This window comes from Limulus polyphemus, unplaced genomic scaffold (assembly GCF_000517525.1).
Source record: "Limulus polyphemus unplaced genomic scaffold, Limulus_polyphemus-2.1.2 Scaffold79, whole genome shotgun sequence".
NCBI classification, from domain to species: domain Eukaryota; kingdom Metazoa; phylum Arthropoda; class Merostomata; order Xiphosura; family Limulidae; genus Limulus; species Limulus polyphemus.
In genome coordinates this window covers 384,644-405,556 of record NW_013665689.1, presented here as the reverse complement: position 1 = coordinate 405,556, position 20,913 = coordinate 384,644, and the positions used below count along the sequence as shown (strand labels likewise).

The 20,913-nt window shown below is 32.9% G+C and overlaps 1 protein-coding gene across 1 annotated transcript in view; it reads right to left on the bottom strand.

Annotated features, from left to right (window-relative positions):
• The window catches only part of LOC106467328 (titin-like), a 125,409-nt gene that overhangs the window by 39,290 nt on the left and 65,206 nt on the right, over positions 1-20,913 (bottom strand). Inside the window, exon 3 of the mRNA XM_022396170.1 lies at positions 12,261-12,587. Within this exon, the coding sequence (XP_022251878.1) occupies positions 12,261-12,587 (327 nt within the window). The remainder of the gene's footprint in view (positions 1-12,260; positions 12,588-20,913) is intronic.

The window sequence follows — 20,913 nt, the reverse complement described above, 5'->3', positions numbered from 1 at the left end:
AAATTAATTTTTAGTAAATTTACGTACAAACGGACTTATTCTACTTATTTATTACTAACACACTTGGTTTTACTACTGCTATTTTTTTTTTTTTTTTTTTTTGCTGTACTGAGATGAGATAGAACATTTACGGGCCAATGTTGACTCTTTAAAAACACAGTATATCACAGATTACGTTTAGAGCAGAAATTACAACAGGAACCATATTTTCATCGAACAACCTTTTACTGTACTGAGTCACAGCACAATATATATATATATAATGCTTGTCACGAACGTAATGTCTCTTTCTATATTACGTTTAATGCATATATAATTCAGACATTTACTTTTGTATCCTTGTTCTAATTGTCTTTGATGTTTAGATAAAATTAGTTTAACAAATGGCAACAAATACATCGAAATTTCAATTAAAACTTACATTAGGCACTAAAACAATAAATGTTCAGTTTACTTTCGGCTATCCTTAGACCAAAGCCCAGCTAACATTGATATGATAATTGTAACAGCTGTAATGGAATGAACCTTTCAATATCCTGAGGTTAATATTTTAACCATAATTAAAGATGCCATATATAATAACAATAATAATAATAATAGCGTCTAGCACATATGTGTGGGTATAAAAAATTTTCATATTGTACATTTTCGGTTATGAAAACATTTAATACTTGGAAGTTAACAGCACTTTATAGGAACAATATTTATACGTTGATCCAGTTACGTTTCACTGACCATTGAAAAATACAACGTCGCCACAAATAAATTTAAAGCTGAAGAATATACATATATTAACGAACCCGTGGGCCTAATGCCCACATTTACAGGGCCGTTATAATGTAAATTTAATTATTGAACTACTATTTTGCACTTTTTCAGTTTAATTATCATTGCCGCTATAATGCAAAGTAAGTTTCTTTAATCAAGTTATGAACGGTAATTAATAGGCGTGCTCTAATCTAAATCAATGCCTAATTTGGGGTCCACTTTCAAGGAATCCCCGTAAAAGTATTTTCGAGAAATACCTGGGTTCCCTAAGTGGTTGGGTGAAAAGTTTTGCGTCTTTGCAAACCTCGGGGCCGAGATGATTCGTTTGGTAGTACTTAGCGAATCCGTGGGCCGAGATGATTCGTTTGGTAATACTTAGCGAATCCGTGGGCTGAGATGATTCGTTTGGTAATACTTAGCGAATCCGTGGGCCGAGATGATTCGTTTGGTAGTACTTAGCGAAACCGTGGGCCGAGATGCTTCGTTTGGTAATACTTAGCGAATCCGTGGGCCGAGATGATTGGTAATACTTAGCGAATCCGTGGGCCGAGATGCTTCGTTTGGTAATACTTAGCGAATCCGTGGGGGGAGACGATTCTACATCCTGCTGGATGATTCCGATGATACCACACATTATGGAAACAATATCCGTCAAATTTTGGGCTGATATACTTAGGTGAAAGTATCCTTGACTTCATTATAACGGGTAATGATGTCCTCCCTACCTTGCTAAACCGGTCAACACTCTCCTTAAGGAAGAGAGGATTTTGAAAGAATGGAGTGGCTACATGTTCACATCAAACATATATTGATTGTTTTCAGGAGACGCATCGCATTCCTCGAAATGACCCCAGAAACCAATTATGTCCTAAAATCAGCTCTTTCAGAGAAATGGAAAAGCCTCAGTCAGGTCCTTTGATATTGAGCATGCAATATCGGTTTTAAAATAGTCTTGCTACTCGTGGTGACCGTATTTCATATTGATGTAAAACCATCTTTACCAAATATCCCTTTACGAGTGTAGGCTGAATGACCCATCTCTTGTATTTCTGGTTGCATGAGAAATCAAATAAATCAATTGATCTGTCATAGCCATAATATTATACAATCCAATTATCATTCATTGCTTAGCAGCACTATCAGTATAAAATATATCTTCTATTAAATATCGCCGAGTTTGTACTCTAAATAGCTATACCGTAAAATTAACATCGTAATATTAACCAACTAACTTTCTTAAAAGATTCAGTTTGTAATTTGTAATAGAAATATACACGTGATTTGTAGAGTTTGCCCCTGAAGAAGAAAGGACGAGTTTTCGAAAAAGCGCTCAGGTTATACGGTTTCGTATCTTTGTATTAAATTGATTTTTTGAGCCTACGTGTTTTCCTAACATCACGTGATTTATACGTCATTCTTTCATTAGGATCTGGAGGTGTAAAAACAACGAATGTTGTTAAGTGTTTTTCGTAACTGTGTATATTCTAGTTCTAACAAAGCTAACAATTTTTTTTTCCGTTAAGTCCAGGGAAGTCCATCAATCAAGAACATACCCGATTAGAATTTTTCCTTCATTTAATGATGCCGTTTGTGTATTGGAACACATTAATGTCTCTTCAATTCGAGAAAACTATCTTCGTTTTCAATTCTTAAAAATGTTTTGTAGAGTTGTTTTTTACTTATATTTTTACAATTTGTAAAAAAAGTTTAAGTTAAGGTTTCTTAAAATATTTCAGTTACGTTGTTAAAACAAACTTCAAGCCGGAATGTTTGTGACATGGACAGACAAAATGATAAAATAGACGAGAAAAAAGTATATTTGTCGACTATAGATAAACATATTTAAGAACTTACTTCGACGAAACTAAACAATCATTTAGAAATATATATATATATAATTATTCAACAAGTATTTTTTTGTTCCTTTTTATATTACAGTCATATAGATTAAGCCATTTAAATCTGGTTACAAATAGTCACTATCTAATCTCTTTTTTTCTTTATTCATACAAATGTTTAATTTCTAATATATTTTTTGTTTTGAATTTCGCGCAAAGCTACACGAGGGCTATCTGCTCTAGACGTCCCTAATTTAGCAATGTAAGACTAGAGGGAAGGTCATCACCACCCACCGCCAACTCTTGGGCTACTCTTTTACCAACGAATAGTGGGATTGACAGTCAAATTATAACGTCCACACAGCTGAAAGGGCAAGGATGTTTGGTGGGACGGGGATTCGAACCCGTGACCCTTAGATTGCGTGTCGAGCGCCCTAACCACCTGGCCATGAAACTAAAATGTTTTTAATACGAATAACAGTTTTAGTAAGATCTAACAAGTTTTCTTCAAAGTTACATACACATATATATATATGTATCAATCAACTACACAACAATTGAGATAATGAACCTAGCACTAAACTTCATCTGCAATTAAGTTCTTCACTAAAAATGTGCAAGTAATGGAAATTAAGCCATAAGAATAACACTATACTATACATATACGTTACATGATTGGTAATTCTCAATGTAAATATTAGTAAGTGAATTTATGGTTCTTACTTCAATCAGCCGTTACCTTGAGTGCAACATTTTGAATTAATTACTATAAACGTAGAAATGTTTTAGACCAGTAAAATTACATTTATTTGTCATTATCATAAAATTATCAGCCAAATAACAGAAAGTTTTAGATGGGATTTTTTTTCTTAGTTCTTGTTTGTTTGAAGTTAAGCGCAAAGCAATACAATGGACTAACTGTGCTCTGCCCACCACAAGTATCAAAACCCGGATTCTAGGGTTGTAAGTCCGCAGACTTTATTGTGGATTTTATGATAGAAAGGGAATAATTAAATGCTTTCATTTGATTAGCAAGTTCTAATGAAGAAATGGTGTGTGAATGATATCAATGGCAATATCGGCATATAAACGTAACCTTTCTTAATGTCTTTTCTACACTTTCAGAAGATAGATTTTACACAGAACTAGTATAATTATTTCAATTTATAGTCTAACAATAAAAAACACGCCCTCTCTAGTCGTAGTTGTGATGCGATCGTTATACGCTGAAATTTATAATACAAAGAATACGTTTTACAGACTGCACATATTTGTGAGAAAATATTCACTTCAGTTAAGCATATAATAATCTTATATATTTATTATATTTTACATTTCTCAATAGACAATTCGTGGCTTTTTAATACTGTTGCAGCCAGAAATATACTTTAAAATCTCTAGTTGTTCAAAACGATGAGCTATAAACACCCTCGGTTTTAAGCTGATATGGTAGGTTTATATCCAAAGGTTAAATATTGCATGATAGCAGGTTATAGAACAGATTATTAATATATAAGATACATAGTTCTTTCATGAGCCATTACAGCTGTTATGTTCATAAACTTCCTCACGAAATGCTTCTTTAATGATTCCCGTAGAACTCTTTGGTAAACAAAGTGGTTATTATATGTAGATGTTTCTGTTCAAATATTAATAGTTTGCCTCTGATTACATTTTTATGTGTATCGTGGTTGATAAGTATCTTGCACCTTTAACAGCTGTTTCGTTAGCCATCCAAACAGATTTTGTTTCAGTAACCATTAATAGTAAACAACTAAACTTAACAAATTTAACTTTTTCTTCATTTGTCACACGGCAGTTCAGCGATAAGCTTAACGTTACAATTCGCGGTTTGATCCTTACCCGGTGTTTTAATTTGTGCTTAAAATCAAAACTACTGTATTTGAAGTTTTAAGATGTGTTTGGTAATTTCAACCTGTGTGGCACACATGAGCTCAACGGCTAGATCATATAACCTAAAGTTTAGGCATAGACATCTCAAATTTATCTTAATCTCCTACCCAGGGGCAGCGACCACCAGAGAGAAGCGTCGTCCATCCCCTGCACGGCTTTTCTGAAAAGCGTAATTGAAGGACATGTTTGTATCACCTTCAAAACTGAAACTGCGGAACGTGTTCAGCAGCATTCGCGACTCGAATTTTGGACCTTCCGAAAATTATATAAAACCAAGAGTCGTTGTAGCTTGTGTTATTGAACTAATTAGAGCTTTTACAGCTTTAGCTTCAAATTGCAACATTGTTCAAAATGAGCCAAGAATTTCCTATTGTCAAAGCTAAAATGTAGACATTTGTAAAAAATCAGTGCTTATGTCTGTACATTTTTGTTTAGCGTCTTTATAATTCCGTAATCTACATTCAAAAAAGTAATCTACATCACAAGTCATCACACTTAGAGGATGTTATTCTGCAGTCTCTGCATTATTGGCCCGACATGGCCAGGTGGTTAGGGCGCTTAATTCGCAATCTGAGGGTCGCGAGTTCGAATCCCCGCCCCACCAAACATGCCGTGGGTGCGTTATAAAGTGACGGTCAATCCCACTATTCATAGGTAAAAGAGTAGCCCCAGAATTGGCTGTGGGTTGTAATGAATAGCTGCCTTCCCTCTAGTCTTCCGCTGCTAAATTAGGGACGGCTAGCGCAGAAATCCCTCGTGTAGCTTTGCGCAAAATTCAAACTAAACTTCTGTATTACTGTAAATTTTGCACGCTATTTCCAGTATTTCTTTTATATATATTTTCTATACATTATTTTGTATTATTGTCTGTTCCTAATACTTATGAATATTATATATCCTCCATATGACTAAAGCTTTCTCACGGTACCTTTACTTCACATAAACAAACAAAAAACAGGGTTAACATTCGTAAACGTAACGATTTTGACAACGAGGTACAGTGTTTCATAATACAGTGGTGTCTTTATTTTTGACCTCTGCTTATTTTGTACTTATGCGAAAATATTTTACAAAAAAAAAAGTAGACGAACTGTGTGGATAGAATCAATTGTTATTTGACACTTTCACATCGACTGCTTAATGAATTTATAACAATTATTCATAATTATGAGAAAACGCTTTGTATGTAAAATTCATGCAAAGATCGTTAACTTTCAAACTTTTCCTACAGTTGCCGCCCAAAACTCCAATATTCGGTCTGACAAGGGTAGCCCAAAAGTTGGCGGTAGAAAGTATCGATTAACTGCCTTCCCTTTAGTCCACCACTTTAAAATTATGGACAGCTGGCATAGCTTTGCGCGAAATAGAACAAATAATCACACAACTTCAAAATAGTTAAGTTTCGTGAAATAATTTGTGTGTGTACGTATATATATATATATATATATATATATATATATGAGTGTATATGTGTAATTTTATAAATATTTCATTTGACAAGTGAAGATAATGTAAAGAGAAAACACTGTCACTTGTTAATATATTGTGACAGGTAAAATAAGTACTAATTTCACCCTTCGGTGAACAACATATCTTTCTTTCGCTATATTCAATTTTTGTGCTGGTGTTTTGCAAATGTCATAAACTTGCGCTAATTCTTTATCTTAGGCAAAGATTGTTCTGTAAGTTTATATTTCCTTGACCATGTTTCTGTTTCATTCCCTTCTGAAATGAGGTTATACTCTTTTGTTGTGGGAGTTACGAAAACAAATACTCATTAAAGTTGGCATGATTGAAGGGTTTATGTTCTTGGGTAATGTGTACGAGATTGATCATTGAAGTTGTTAATCTAGGAATTGTGGGATGCCTTACTAAGATTTTCTGTCGGAATTGCAAGTTAGATATCGTAATTATTACAATCCTTTCCTGTCCTCTGTCTCTATCCTAGCATCTAAAATATATTCAACGGACGTAGAATCCGGCCATGTAAGTAAATACTTTTGCCGTATATGAATAATTTGTTCATTTGTGTTTGCTTCAATTCTTTGTTGTCCATCATCGAACTTGTTCTCTACAGAACGTTTTCCAAACTAACATTATTGCAGATATAGTTGATATTTTCCACTTGGACATCAGTGTACCTGAATACCACAAAATAAGTTATTTACTTACATGTTTATGGCATCGCCAATGGATTTCTTTTGCACATTTTATTTTGAACACGTTTTTTCGTTGTCTGGCCTACTAGTTAGATTGTCGAGCTAGAGATCAAGGCATCTGAGTTTCACAACATGATAGGCGCATTAATATAGTGGTTGTTTATCCCATTCTTTGGTTCAAAGAGCCAAACAAAACACTTATAACGGAACATGCTGCTAATTGGCTGTCTTCTGTCTAGTCAGTAACTGAAAATTAAGGGTGACTCTAACTTAATCCAGGTTTCTTTTACCTGGTCCTTTAACACACTTTTATCTCTGGTTATCTAAGAAGTTCCCGAGTAGGTATGCGAGCGATCTGTCTACTCTGATGATTGAGAAAGACGCTAACATTCTCTTCATAATAATTTTGGCTGGAATTAGCCGCTATCTGGGATATGTCGTGGAGTTTCGTTGCAAGATGTCTACAGGACATCGTACAATAGGTGCTCGATCATGACACAGCACTCACAGTTGATTAACTGATAGATCTTGAGATCTTGTCTGACAACCTCTGCTTCCCTAACTAAGCACCTAGCAACAATCTTTTGATCTACTTTCTAGAAATATCTCTACAACTTCAAACAATTATTGAATCACATGAGACCAGTACCAAATATCACTTGATAATTCATAAAAGAATACTCACAACTACGTTTGAAGTATAGGATTTGATGGTTGTATTTGATTGATGGTGGTTACTGAGAATTCTGATTCTCCAAAGTATCGTAATAATTAATAATTCTGGCTTCCTGAGCATTCAGATTTAGTTTTGTTTCTAATATTGGTAGATATTTGTCCATAGAAACTTCATGAGCAAACTGGTGACTGAGGCTTTGATAAACAAAGTGCAGTAAGAAAGTCCTAATCTAACGAGCGTGAGAAATTTGCATAGACTGTATAAATCAGGGCAAAATGTGTATCATTTTACTAGTTATTTTTTCTTTATGTAATATAGTATGTTTGAAACACACACACACATAACATTGCTAGCAGAGAAGCATAGTGATTCGGGCTCATTGGTGAAAGTATTTTTGCTGTCACCCCTGGCATTTCTGCTATATTAGTGTGTGTGTGTGTATATTGGCATGTTTTACAGCTGACGACATGAAATTTGATCTGCATAGATAATTATGGTCTATAAGAGTAAGGGTTATTTCTGCTTATTTATGTTCATGATTACTTTTATTTTCATGACATCATTTGAGTTAAGGTATTCTGAAGACTGTATGTTCACTTTAGCATATATTAAATATAACGTGACACTGAAATTATTTGCTTTGGTTATTAGGGTTACTACTGAACAGTATGTTATCTAATAAGAGTATGCCTTAGTTAATAAATTACATTAATATGTGTTATATAGTAGAGAACAAAAGTGTATTGGTAATCTATGCCACAAAGTGTGAAACACTGTGGACCTATTATTTAATTGATATTGAGGAAGTAATATTTTCAAATGAGACAATGGTATTGTACGCACATTTTATGACTTTGTAAAGGGAAAACATCATTACTTGTTTACTCAGAACGAATGTAAACGTAGAATATCCACTGTTACCTAGCATTTTTGTTTTAGAAATACGTTTGATTTATAAAACTGAAATATTTCTGAGCTTTATGGATATAGATAATAAACAAAAATTAAAAAATAAGGATGATGTAGGGATGGCAATGGCAAAAAGTACAGAACCAAGATAGGGATGAATCATACAAAAATTCATACATAAGTAGCCAATTGTTACCGAGAAAAAATTTAATCTACAACTAAATGTTGAACCTAGCAAATGTAATGGAGAATTTCAGCCAATTATTATGATTTTCATGTGTTAGCAACACCAAGCTTGGGGCACGCTTATACCCGATTCGATTTTATTACTCATCACGATCTCTACCAGTCTACCCTCAAATCTAATCTAACTATTATTTACTCAATGTTATCGGCGTGACAGAAGCACAGGAGAATTTTGACCACACCATGTTACTTCTGGCGAACGTTGGTGTCACCATGCCAAGTTGGATAGAGATTGGATAAATACTGTGCTAGGAGTTAGTGGATAGACATACAACAAATTTCGCTTTTATATATATATAGATTAAAAACGTCGTCCACTAACTTACCGTCTGTGACAACGAAAAATAACACAGTAAGGTGACTAATTTTTGTTGTTGTTGGTTTAATATACACTCCTTACAATATTCTGAAGCGAAATTTCGGGCAAATATGCACTACAGTTAGCTCTATGACTAAACAGTGCTCCATAATTAATTATGTAGAGTATTATAATGGTTCACCATTGGTAACCTCTGAACACGGTAGTTAAAGAACAAAGGTTATTGTAATAGAAAAGCATTAGTAGTCCCTGAATTTAATCGTTGATTAAACAAAGTATTTTAATAACTTTTTGTTTCTGGACTTTGAACTGAACATAATAAGAAACTAACGTTTCAGTCATTTTTATCGCACAGAACCTGAAAATACAAGAATAGCATTTTTCTGTTTTATTCCGAAAGTTTTCCTTTACATTTACATGCAGATGATAAATGGTAGCACGTTGTTCAACAGCTCTCTGTAGAAAAGAGATTTGTATTAAACCTATCAGTCAGCACGTAAACTTTAGATAAAGTTCAGTCTAACTTCATTTCCACGTTAATTTGTTTCGAAGACCAGGACTCACTTTCTACCTATAGTAATGATGCATGTACACGCACGATTGCTTGGCTCGTCTATCATCAGCAGTAAGAAGAAAAGGACATTATTGATTCTTTGTAAAAAATTTTCACTTTCTTGCGTGTGGGTCAAAAAATGACAAAGCTCTTGAATGGATTCTTATGAATATCTTTCCAGAAGATTTTCCGAAATTAAAATTTAACCTGGAATCTAGTAAACAAAATGTGTTACGTCATTTACGACATTTCAAACATTGAAATTAATTATTCTATATACTGAATTTGAACATTAATTTAAACACGTTTTTAACATTTCAACCACAATATTGTTAAACCTAAAAAATTCTGAGAATTATTTTAATGAATGTTCATAGAATAGAAAACTTTAATTTACTTTCGACGAATTTCACAGGGATTTTTCATAATAACCACAGTTTATACATTAAGAATTTATAACACACAAAAGTAGATACACACAATGAATCACGAAAACTTCTCTTATCCTGTTAGCAATGCATGCTCGACAGTACTGTTACGTCTCTAGTCGCTTGTTAATTTCCCGTAAAAATTCTTTCCGAAGAACTTCAGCGATACACTTAATCTCCACACTTTAACTTAAACACACGCTATAATTCACAACCATTTACACACTTTACTTACAGCTTGACTCGATTATCCCCCTCGTTATCAATTTATCTGCCGGCTTATATACTAAAATAGAGGGCGCGTAGAAAAGACTAGAGTTGCCAGGAACAGTCATGATCCTTCTAGAAACTCCAGAGCGCATGCTTCCAGCGTCACGTGACTTCCGCTGTCATAACAGTACTATCGTATAGAATACGCACTATAAAAAGTGTTAGTAGAAACATTACTTCTGTTTTAAAGATAGAGCTTTCTACAAAAGTGTACTTAAACTTTTCCCACCCTCTAGAAAAGTACTGTGCTCAGGGAAAGACAAAATTGAGCTGGTTTTGTTAATGAACAATTTTACGTTCTTATCCGCTGATTGATTTTGGTTTTGAACAGTTAGCAATGAGTTGTGCCAATACTTTATTGTAATGTAATATTATATTATGATAATATAGTAATCTGGTAATAATGTTTCTTTTTAATTTAGAAACTCTTGTCAAATAAAACTATTATTATAGCTTATAGTAAGTATGAACAATAATATTAACGGGCTAAGGATTCGATAGAAAATTACAGAACAAAACAACGCAGGGATCGAACCCGAATTTTAACATTATAAGCCCTGAAGCATGTCGCTGAGCCACCGCAAGCAAAATCAGTTAAGAAATAACAAAAATATTTGTGTTATATTAGACGAAACTACTTAATTACTTTAAACTTATATATAATTATCATGTTACTTTATAGCTTATTAATTTGGAGTTCGATTTACTTCTTCCTTTAGATTTTTAATTTTTTTTTTTTTTTAGATTGGAAAACAAAAACGAAAGCATATAATCAAACGTATAATCAAATGGTAATAATATTGCTATATAATACTTTATAAAATTGTATCTGTTCATTTTAATCCTTTTCGTAATTAACTATTTACAACGACATTTATTTTTAACCTAAGTTCATTTTTTGCTCCTTTACAGATACCAACCATAGAGACCAAGACTAATATTTTTCGGTTAATAATATTGGATCTAGCTCTGAGACCTCAATCAAAGAGAAGCCAACTGACAGGCTATGAGGCTGAACCCTTAAATAATTTTAGATTTATCATCAAACAATTTTTTTTTTCTTAAGAAAAAAAAAAAAGACAAGATATTTTGAAACCTCTCCTTTTAATAAGTTTAGATGGTACATAAAACTACAGGAAGGATTAAATCATAATCTGTTTGAAAAAGTAAGTTTGCAGACTTAATGTTGTTTATGCAATTGCTTGTAGTAGCTTTTTTCAACTGAATTTAAAATATAACTTTATCGTCTGTTTTATTAAAATATTGATATTTCGAAGGTATAAATATTGTTTCAATATAGTTTACGCTAAACAAGCTTTACTAAATATATACACGAAAGTACAAAAGGATCAAAGTGAGATATGCTTTTTAAGTAAAATATAAGTCCCCTTGGACATTCGTATATATATATTAAGTAAATAAGCTTTATTCAATATATATACGAATGTACAAAAGGATCAAAGTGAGATATGCTTTTTAAGTAAAATATAAGTCCCTTTGGACATTCGTATATAAATATTAAGTACATAAGCTTTATTCAATTAATGTATGAATGTACAAAATGCCTTTTAAGTAAAATATTAGTGTTTTTATTAAGGTTTCTCATTTAAATTGTCAGAAAGATAATGTGAAATGTTACATTTAACAAAAAATTTGTTCACAAAACGGTTTATCTCATTAATATTTTTTTACACCAAACTTCAACTGTATGGTATTAAATAAATATGACAGCTCCGTCAGTTTACAGGTTTCGTTGATTTATTATTGCTATTCTTCTAGTAGTAGTAGTAGTATTACAAATTAACGCAACAATCTTTGGACCATCATTAACATATATATATATAAAACCTTTGTGAAAACTAAAGGGTATTCGCTTCTTTGATTCTTTTACGAGATACTCTCAGATATGCATCAAGAATGTAATAGAAATTAAAATGTAGAACAAAAAATAGTAACCTTGGTGTCTCCTAACCATGAAATCTTGTAAATATTAACATTTTTCGAGCATCAATTACAAATGAACTTAAGGATGCTAACAGATCTTTATTTCAAATAGTGTTTGATGTGGTAACTTGAAATTTATTCGAATTATATGATCGATAACAACAATTTTTCAAAGCTGTATAATAATTGATTACCCAGAAGGAAAGCCGGAGATTCAAATGTTTGTAACTACTTACCATGTATGTCTAGTTTCACCCATTTGCTCATTCTTGTTGATGTGGCATTACTATTGACAAAACACACCAATTTGGCATCTAGGTCCCAGCGTGACAGTGTAATTCGCACAATAGACACCACGTCGACGCCACCTTGATCGCCTGGTGTGTGAACGGCTTTCGTTACCAAGGGATACGTCCCATTCCTCCATGTCACTTCCGGTGCAGGTTTACCTCCGGACGACTTACACTTCACAATGATGGTGCTTCCTTCGAGAAACGCACCGATCGTAGTCCCATTTTCAACAACCTTGTTATCAACTGTTATCACAGGTTCCGAAGGAATAACTAAGAAAGAGAAGAATAAAAGAAAGATGAAGCTGAATTTGTAACTCTTATCGATCAATAACAGGTCGAAGACAAAACTTATCTGCAGGAAAACTATTTTTCAACTAAAGCAGTAGTTTTATATGTATTATTTGAAATACAATAAATGCTATTTTTAGAATAAAAATGCACGCTATTTTGTATCTTAAAGCTTATAAATCTGATGCTTATTTTAAACTTAGTTACACTGATTATGTCACATCATTAATAAACATTCAGATAGACAAGGATATAAATTATTCTATAAATATCTGAAACCCCCCCCCCCCAAAAAAAAACCCAACTTGAAACTTAACTGAAATTCAGACAGTGACTATACTGAATGATACAACACAATGATATTATATGCCATATTTTTTAACTAGTATTTAATTCTGGTTGCCCAGTTTTACTAAAATGAAACGATACCTCAAAAATTAATTTCTGTATTTTGCGTAGGGTTTTTGTTATAAATGTAACAGGAAATTGCAAGAAAAGATGAACCAAAGTTAAGTACAAGATATTTTTAGTGTCCAGATAAAATTCTTTTTTAGTTAGTGGTTCCAGGAAATAAAAATATATATGTTATAACCATAGAAACTTGATTACATTCGTGTAGATAAGTTACGATTTTAAAAATTCAAGTTTTAAACATTAATAAGTTTTCCAACTGTTCTAGGGTCAATTGTACACATTTTTTAATGTTGCTTCATTAGCAATAAGTACACACGTGTCGTAAGACGTTTTAAATTAATACGTGCACACACCTTTCTTACACGGTATTCCATTAACAGCACTAGTACACTTGTATTGTTGCAGCTTATCTTCCTTATGTGGTATCCCATTCATATTGTCTTTTTTTTTGTCATTAACAGAGTCCCATCTATTATATTATTGTTTGTGCGTTTGAAAAAAAACACACATACACACATCTGTCCTCTTGATGTGATTAATTTTAAAAAGAAAAAACTGTGTTCTCTTTTGTTTAATTTACAAAATAAGCGTTTCCCCCCCTTTTTTATTACGCTTTTTTTCTAAAAGATTAGAGATTATTGAAACAACACAAGGTGATTAAGAAAAATTCCAAGAAGATAAATATTAAAAAATCGCCACTAAGTAAAGACTAACCACAGAACTTTATGTTACCATGTTAAGCTTAATGGACTGAGTTTATAATTGTAAAATCCTAATTGTTCATGGGACAGTTTTAGGCTTAAGAAGTAGATACCCTTATAGATCACCTAATGTATTTCACTCATCGAGTTTTTAACTATTTAAGTTTAGTATGCCCTATTAAAGTGGGAGCCTCAGAGAGAAAACCGAGTATCGAGACGGGAATAATTACAGTTTGTAATAGTTTTTTTTTAAGTATTTACCAAACGATGATGCCAATTTTTCCGAGATAAAATGTAATATTAGATTAACAAGCCAACTGACAATATTGGAATACTTATTATACGAGTGGTGTGTTATTTTTTATTCAAACAGCAATCTTCAGTCGTAGCAACATACTTTTCAATGTTTAGATTAACAATACTGATAAAATTTAAAAAATCCGACTATAATGACAGCAATGCAAAAGCAAACCAACAAAGAAATGCCTAAAACAATATAGAATTAATGTATACTTTTTTCACATAAATTATAGCACAGGATATAATGCCCTTCTTGAAATGAGTGTGCGCATAGATTGTAATATCAATTACACGTGCATGGCCCGAGCATCTGGTTAATCAGAGAATTTAATGTTGAATCATTCTTCATTTTCTGAGTTATTTATCACGTGTAATATAACAAAAATCACGAAATTCGCAAGTGCGTGGAATTTGCCCAATTTCACTAAAAGCAAATATCAGTGATAATTTATAAAGCTAAACCTAATTGTCTATTCAGATATTAGGTGTGTTTTCGATACGAACATATGATAACTTAAATTTTTTTACCAGTCCAGACACTTAAAGTACTTGAACATAAACGAATATTGCGTTTATTTTTAACTTATAGACATTTAGCCTGTTTTGCTTCAAAAATTCTACCTACGTTTAAACAGATTGAATTTATACAATTAAACGATAGCCGATTTTTTCACTAGTTTTCAAACACGACTTTTACCTTACCAGTTTCTGATCTTCTGTGAGAAAAATTTTCAAGGAAAATACATCTAGATAGACAGACAGAAGGTTTGTTTGTTTGGAATTAAGCACAAAGCTACACTATGGGCTATCTGCGCTCTGCCCACCACAGGTATCGAAACGATACTTTTTAACACACGTATTAATATTTCATATAGCTCAGACAATGTTTATTATAACATGTATATATTTGTCCATTGCCAGTCCTTATCTAGAACTATTTACTTATATATATATATATATACAACAAACATTTATTAGCTATTAATAAATACGAATAATATTCATTATTTACAGAATATTTGAAAACAAACATTTCTGCTTACTCTAAATTTGCAGTAAATACACAAATTTACTGAGCTGGTGCATGTTGTTGATTAAAGAACGAATTACAGAAAAATGAGTTGATAATGAAATGTAATTTAAGTGTTGTATATATATATATATTAAGGTACTATAGATGAAAAACTTTCGAATAGTAATCCACCACTGTTATGTGGGTATAATCGTTGCATTTGAATATTTTCCCAGATAATAACTAGGAGTTGTAAAACGTATCCTGTAAAGATGGAGATTTGAGATTATTGAACGTATAATTAGATCATGTTGGGTTACGACACTGTATGATAGCCAGATACAGCTAAATAAAACGTTTTGGTATCTAAAATAGGTACATATTCTCAATTTTCATTTTACTGCCTTGTACGTTGTGTTTGTTGGATGGTTTACATTACGTGCCGTAATTCGTTTGGAACATGTGTGTATGTGTTTTTTTTTGTTTTTTTTTCTTATAGCAAAGCCACATCGGGTTATCGACGGTGTCCAGCAATGGGGATCGAACCCCTGATTTTTGCGTTGTAAATCCGAAGACGGTTGGAACATAAAAAATATATATAAAGTCATTGATGTAGGCCTACTGCAGTGATTAAACTATTAAAATGTCATTCTTTCTAAAGCGCTTTATGCTTCCCTGCAGCTCACAGTCAATAACCCCAAAATAACAGATAAAGTTCCAAAGAAAACTTTAAAAAATTCCAATGATGTTTAATATGAATAATATATTCCCCAGTATCGCGATCTTCCCTTTAAGAGAGTTTGTTTTCAATTTCGTGCAAAGCTACACGAGGGCTATCTGCGCTAGCCATCGCTAATTTAGCAGTGTAAGACTAGAGGGAAGGCAGCTAGTCACCACCACCCACAGCCAACTCTTGATCTAATCTTTTACAAACGAATAGTGGGATTGACCGTCACATTATAACGCCCCCGCGGCTGAAAGGACGAGCATGTTTGGTGGGACGGGGATTTGAACCCGCGACCCTCAGATTATGAGTCGAGTGCCCTAACCACCTGGCCATACCGGAACCTTCCCTTTAAGAGTAAACTATATATAAACTTAATCATACAAGACAGAGTAAACTCTCTTTTGAAAATAGATTTACAGATCGTATGATGGCGAACATCAATCTGACAGATTCATGTTTCTATCCTTGTAGAGTCGTAAGAAAGAGAATTTATAAATTAATCTCAAAGATATATTTTCAGAGCTGGGTAATTATTTTCCCATATTTTTTCCCCTTTATACGCTAATGGTTAGCGTGTCGGACTGTCGATCAAGAGTTCCATGTTATATGTTCCGTAAAAAAAAGAAAAATCTAAAAAACTCAAACTCAGCGCTTTGGGGTCGCGGATTTTTAATAAGAATGATGGTCTAAGCCCACTATTCAATTAGAGTAGCTGAATAGTTGGCGGTGGGTGTTGTTGATCAACTATCTTCCTTCTGGTCTATCAGCTCATATGGCTAGCGCACATATCTTTGAGTAGCCATGAACAAAAAACAATACATAATAACTTTCATTTACCTGTTTGTCTAGTTTTAAAGAACATTTTATTTTGTTTACTGTTAAAAACTAATAATTAGAGCTCCAGACCCTTTTCATTCCATATTCTGACAAAATTATTTGTTTGTTAGTAACTGAGCACAAAGCTAGACAATGGGCTATCTGTGCTCTGCCCACCAAGGGTATCAAAACCCGGATTCCGCAGACATACCGCTGTGCCACTGGGGGGGGGGGGCATTCTGACAAGAACAATATATATATATACACACACACATACATATATAAATATATGTGTGCGTGTGCGCGCGCGCGCGCAGTAGTATAATTCGCTGATAAGTAAAATAGAATTAAAATAGAAATTTGTAGACTAATCGAAACTAAGTGGTAGACGAAAATATTTCCGATATAGTACTGATATACAAGTTATTAAATCAAAATAGGCACCATGATATGTCCGATATAGTACTGATATACAACTTATTAAATCAAATAGGCACCATGATATGTCCGATATAGTACTGACTATACAAGTTATTAAATCAAAATAGGCACCATGATATGTCCGATATAGTACTGACATACAAGTTATTAAATCAAAATAGGCACCATGATATGTCCGATATAGTATTTTCAGTGTATAACTATTGTACCAAGTATTATTTGTAGTAGACCAGGACAATACTTTTAGATTTTATTAATTGTTAATTCATAAAATTCTAGAAATAATGTTTCTTAAGGTTTAAGTTATTTTTAATAAGCAAGTTTACAAAAGTGCAATTATTAAAGATTTTGATTTGTAGTTCAACGAATAAATATTCACACAGACATAACAAATTACCTTTGAAGAAATTTCAATATGTTCATGAAAAAATATTAATAATTGAGTTGTTTATCAACCGCTCACTGTTTAAGACCAGTAAATTTCAATTACGAATTAATGAAGTTGTATTAGACCATCGGTTTTCCTCAAACTAAAAATTTACTTATGATTGTGTTAAGAATAACCTTCAGGCAGGAAACATGCAAATAGTATATATATATATATATATAATAGTCCATGCCCAATGAAATATTAGACAAGCGTTTGACCTCATAGAGCCTCAATTTCTCCAGAAAAATATAAAACATATTTTATATAAAAAACAAGATAACTGCAGTATGATAATGAAACAATAGTAACACTTAACAAAAAAAAGAATACAGTATTTATAATCAGAATCAACTGTTTCAAAAAGTACGTAAATTGATATAAGCAATTAAAAATATCCTCCCTCCCCCCAAAAAAAAATGCAGCGATCAAAATTGCTCAAATAAACGGAAATATCTTGCTTTACGGTGCACTGCTCCTTCTTAAAAGATTGTTTCGTGTGAAGCGTTTGAAAATAGCGTTGGTAGGTGGTTCTACGTATCATATTTACTTTAAAACAGTTGGTGGTCTCAGCTATTACTTATGTTTAATAAATGTACTAAGATTGTGAACAGCATGTGGTCCTAAAACCATCTTTACTGATAATCGGTACTTTATCAATACTTTCATGACATTTTTTTCCCATCTGCAAAATTCTTGATGGATCTTTCATTTTAAAATAAACCACAAGTATTCAGGATTCACTAATACTTGCATTTTGCTGGTAGGGGCTTGAATGTCGTGAAAAAGGGCCCTTAGCCTTGGGAAACTTTTTTACATCCTTGCATTATATCTCGAGTCTTCAAGAATACGTTCGAGCGGAAACGATTGTTCGATAACAGCGTCTCTGCATAAGCTTCTAATATGACCACATAACAATGGGAAATATCCTAGAGGCACTTTGTGGGTTAATATATGAGGCTTTGTTGTAAGTTCAGCAAACTTCATTTTCTTGAATACATCACGATATTAACAGTCGAACATGCGTAATGTTTACCACTTCTCTATTGTATTTCAAGCCAAAAAAAAATACAAGAAATGAGTTTAAAAACTTTATAACTAAACCATGTTTTCGCGATATTTTGATATTGAATCTCAGCATATCAAGACTGAAGACACGCTAATAGTTAGGTCTGTTCAAAATCGTACCTTAGCATCTTATCATATTTGCTGTTTTAAACCGTATCTGTGTTATCGTGTTTTGATATTGAATCTCAGCATATCAAGACTGAAGACACGCTAATAGTTAGGTCTGTTCAAAATCATACCTTAGCATCTTATCATATTTGCTGTTTTAAACCGTATCTGTGTTATCGTGTTTTGATGTTGCATATAACGCGGTAATTAGCGAAAATGCAAATGTATTGAGAATTTATCCTAATTTACTTTAGCTGGACACAATAGAAGATGATTTCAGGAATATTTGACTTTTTTACATATTGCATTGCGTGTGAAACAAGTTTTGAAGTATTCAAATTTTACGTATGTATTAGTTTGTTTGTTTGTTTTGAATTCCGCGCAAAGCTACACGAGGACTATTTCGCAGTGCAAGACTAGAGGGAAGGCAGCTAGTCATCACCACCCACCGCCAACTCTTGGACTACTCTTTTACCAACGAATAGTGGGATTGACCGTCACGTTATAACGCCCCCACGGCTGAAAGGGCGAGCATGTTTGGTGGGAGAGGATTCGAACCTGCGACCCTCAGTTTGCGAGTCGAGCGCCCTAACCACCTGGCCATGCCGGGCCTATGTATGTATTATGAGAAACAAAAGTTTGTAATTGTTTAAAATATTCTTAAGCTTCTTACAACCTAAGCAGTGCTTACAATTCAAATAGAAACAATGATAGAGAAAGGCTTAATGTGTTGCCCAAAACTATTGGTGAAAACAGTCATATAAAAAGCTTTGAAACCTGTTTTTCATACAGAAAAAAAATGAAAGTACGCGTGGTGAAATAAAAGCAAATTAAGTAATTGTGTTTAATAAAAACTTCACCAAATATTATACAAAATTGTAACTGAAGTTTTCCATACAATTACGTTTAAAGCTCCTAACGGTTCAGAAGAGCAAAAATCAAACTCAAATAATGAATACAAAATGAGGACTAAATATCTTCAGTGTTCCACTCACAACATAAGAAAACTGTATGATTAAGCCTGAATGTATTACGAAACGCCGAAGCAACAGAAAATTCCTACTATAACTGTACAGAATATTGTACATTTCGTTGATTAATATTACGCTAGACTGGTGCGTTACTTACCCTCTTTACGTACAGTACATAAACGAACATTTTAGTACTTACGTGCTGTATCATAATTGACGTCAGCAACTAATAAAAGACAAAAAAAATCTACGTTTGCAACTTTTACGGAGTGGGAAGATCGATAGTGCAACGATTGTAACGTTTCTGTTATTAAATACATTAACGTTTTGTTGTTTTTATTTTGTTTTCCGAAATGTGCTAATGCACAAAGTTTTGACACTGCATGAGTGATGCGTATTCAACATAAATTAATGATATTGTACAAAATGCTATAGAATAATAGCTGGTTGGTTGGTTGTTGTTGTTAAGCGCAAAGCTACACAATGAGCTATCCGTGTTCTCCCAACCACAGGTACCGAAACCCGATTTTTTAGCGTAGTTAGCCAGTAGACTTACCGTTACGCCACTGGGGTAAGAGGGGGAGGGGCAAATGATAGCAGTAAACAAAACTCACGTAAGTTTGAGCTGATTGTATGAGAAACAGTTCCATATGTCTATAACTATTTATTCACAAGTAGAAACATTTTGTAAAGTTAGATACAGATTTGGTTTTGTTAGATTAATGTTGATTCCTTTTGAAAACTAACTATCAACACGTCAAGCCAACTTTACGAGTGACTTCCAGTTAACAACTATTTTTCTGAAAAATGTACTTCAAATTTTTGTTAATTTGCGAATGCCGTCACGTCTATTCATTTACTAAATTGATTTTTTTTTATTTCTATGGTAGAAATTTTACCTTCACTATTTGTGATGAATAGCTATATGTTGTGTTTAGTTCAAACGTCATCGTATTAATTGTAATAAAAAAAGGAGATAACATCCTGCAGTTTATCCTAAGATTACAAACGAGTTGATAATTAAACATTTAAAATGTTTTAAAATATGTGCCATCAAACGTCTTAGTTAAATAAATAAACATTATTAAAAATTCAGGAATACATAATAGAAGGTTCTCTCGTAAGTACACTATATATTAATTTTAACAAATACGCACACAATGATATTAGCATTTTAATGAAAATAGAGTTCCCTACATCCGTGCTCCCTAAGTCTATCTGCGTATTAATTAATCTAGAAAGATAACTGCAGCTAGAGTAAATCGCGTGGCAATAAAAATGAACCAAATTCACAAAACCAATACATCTTTTTTTTTTTTTTTT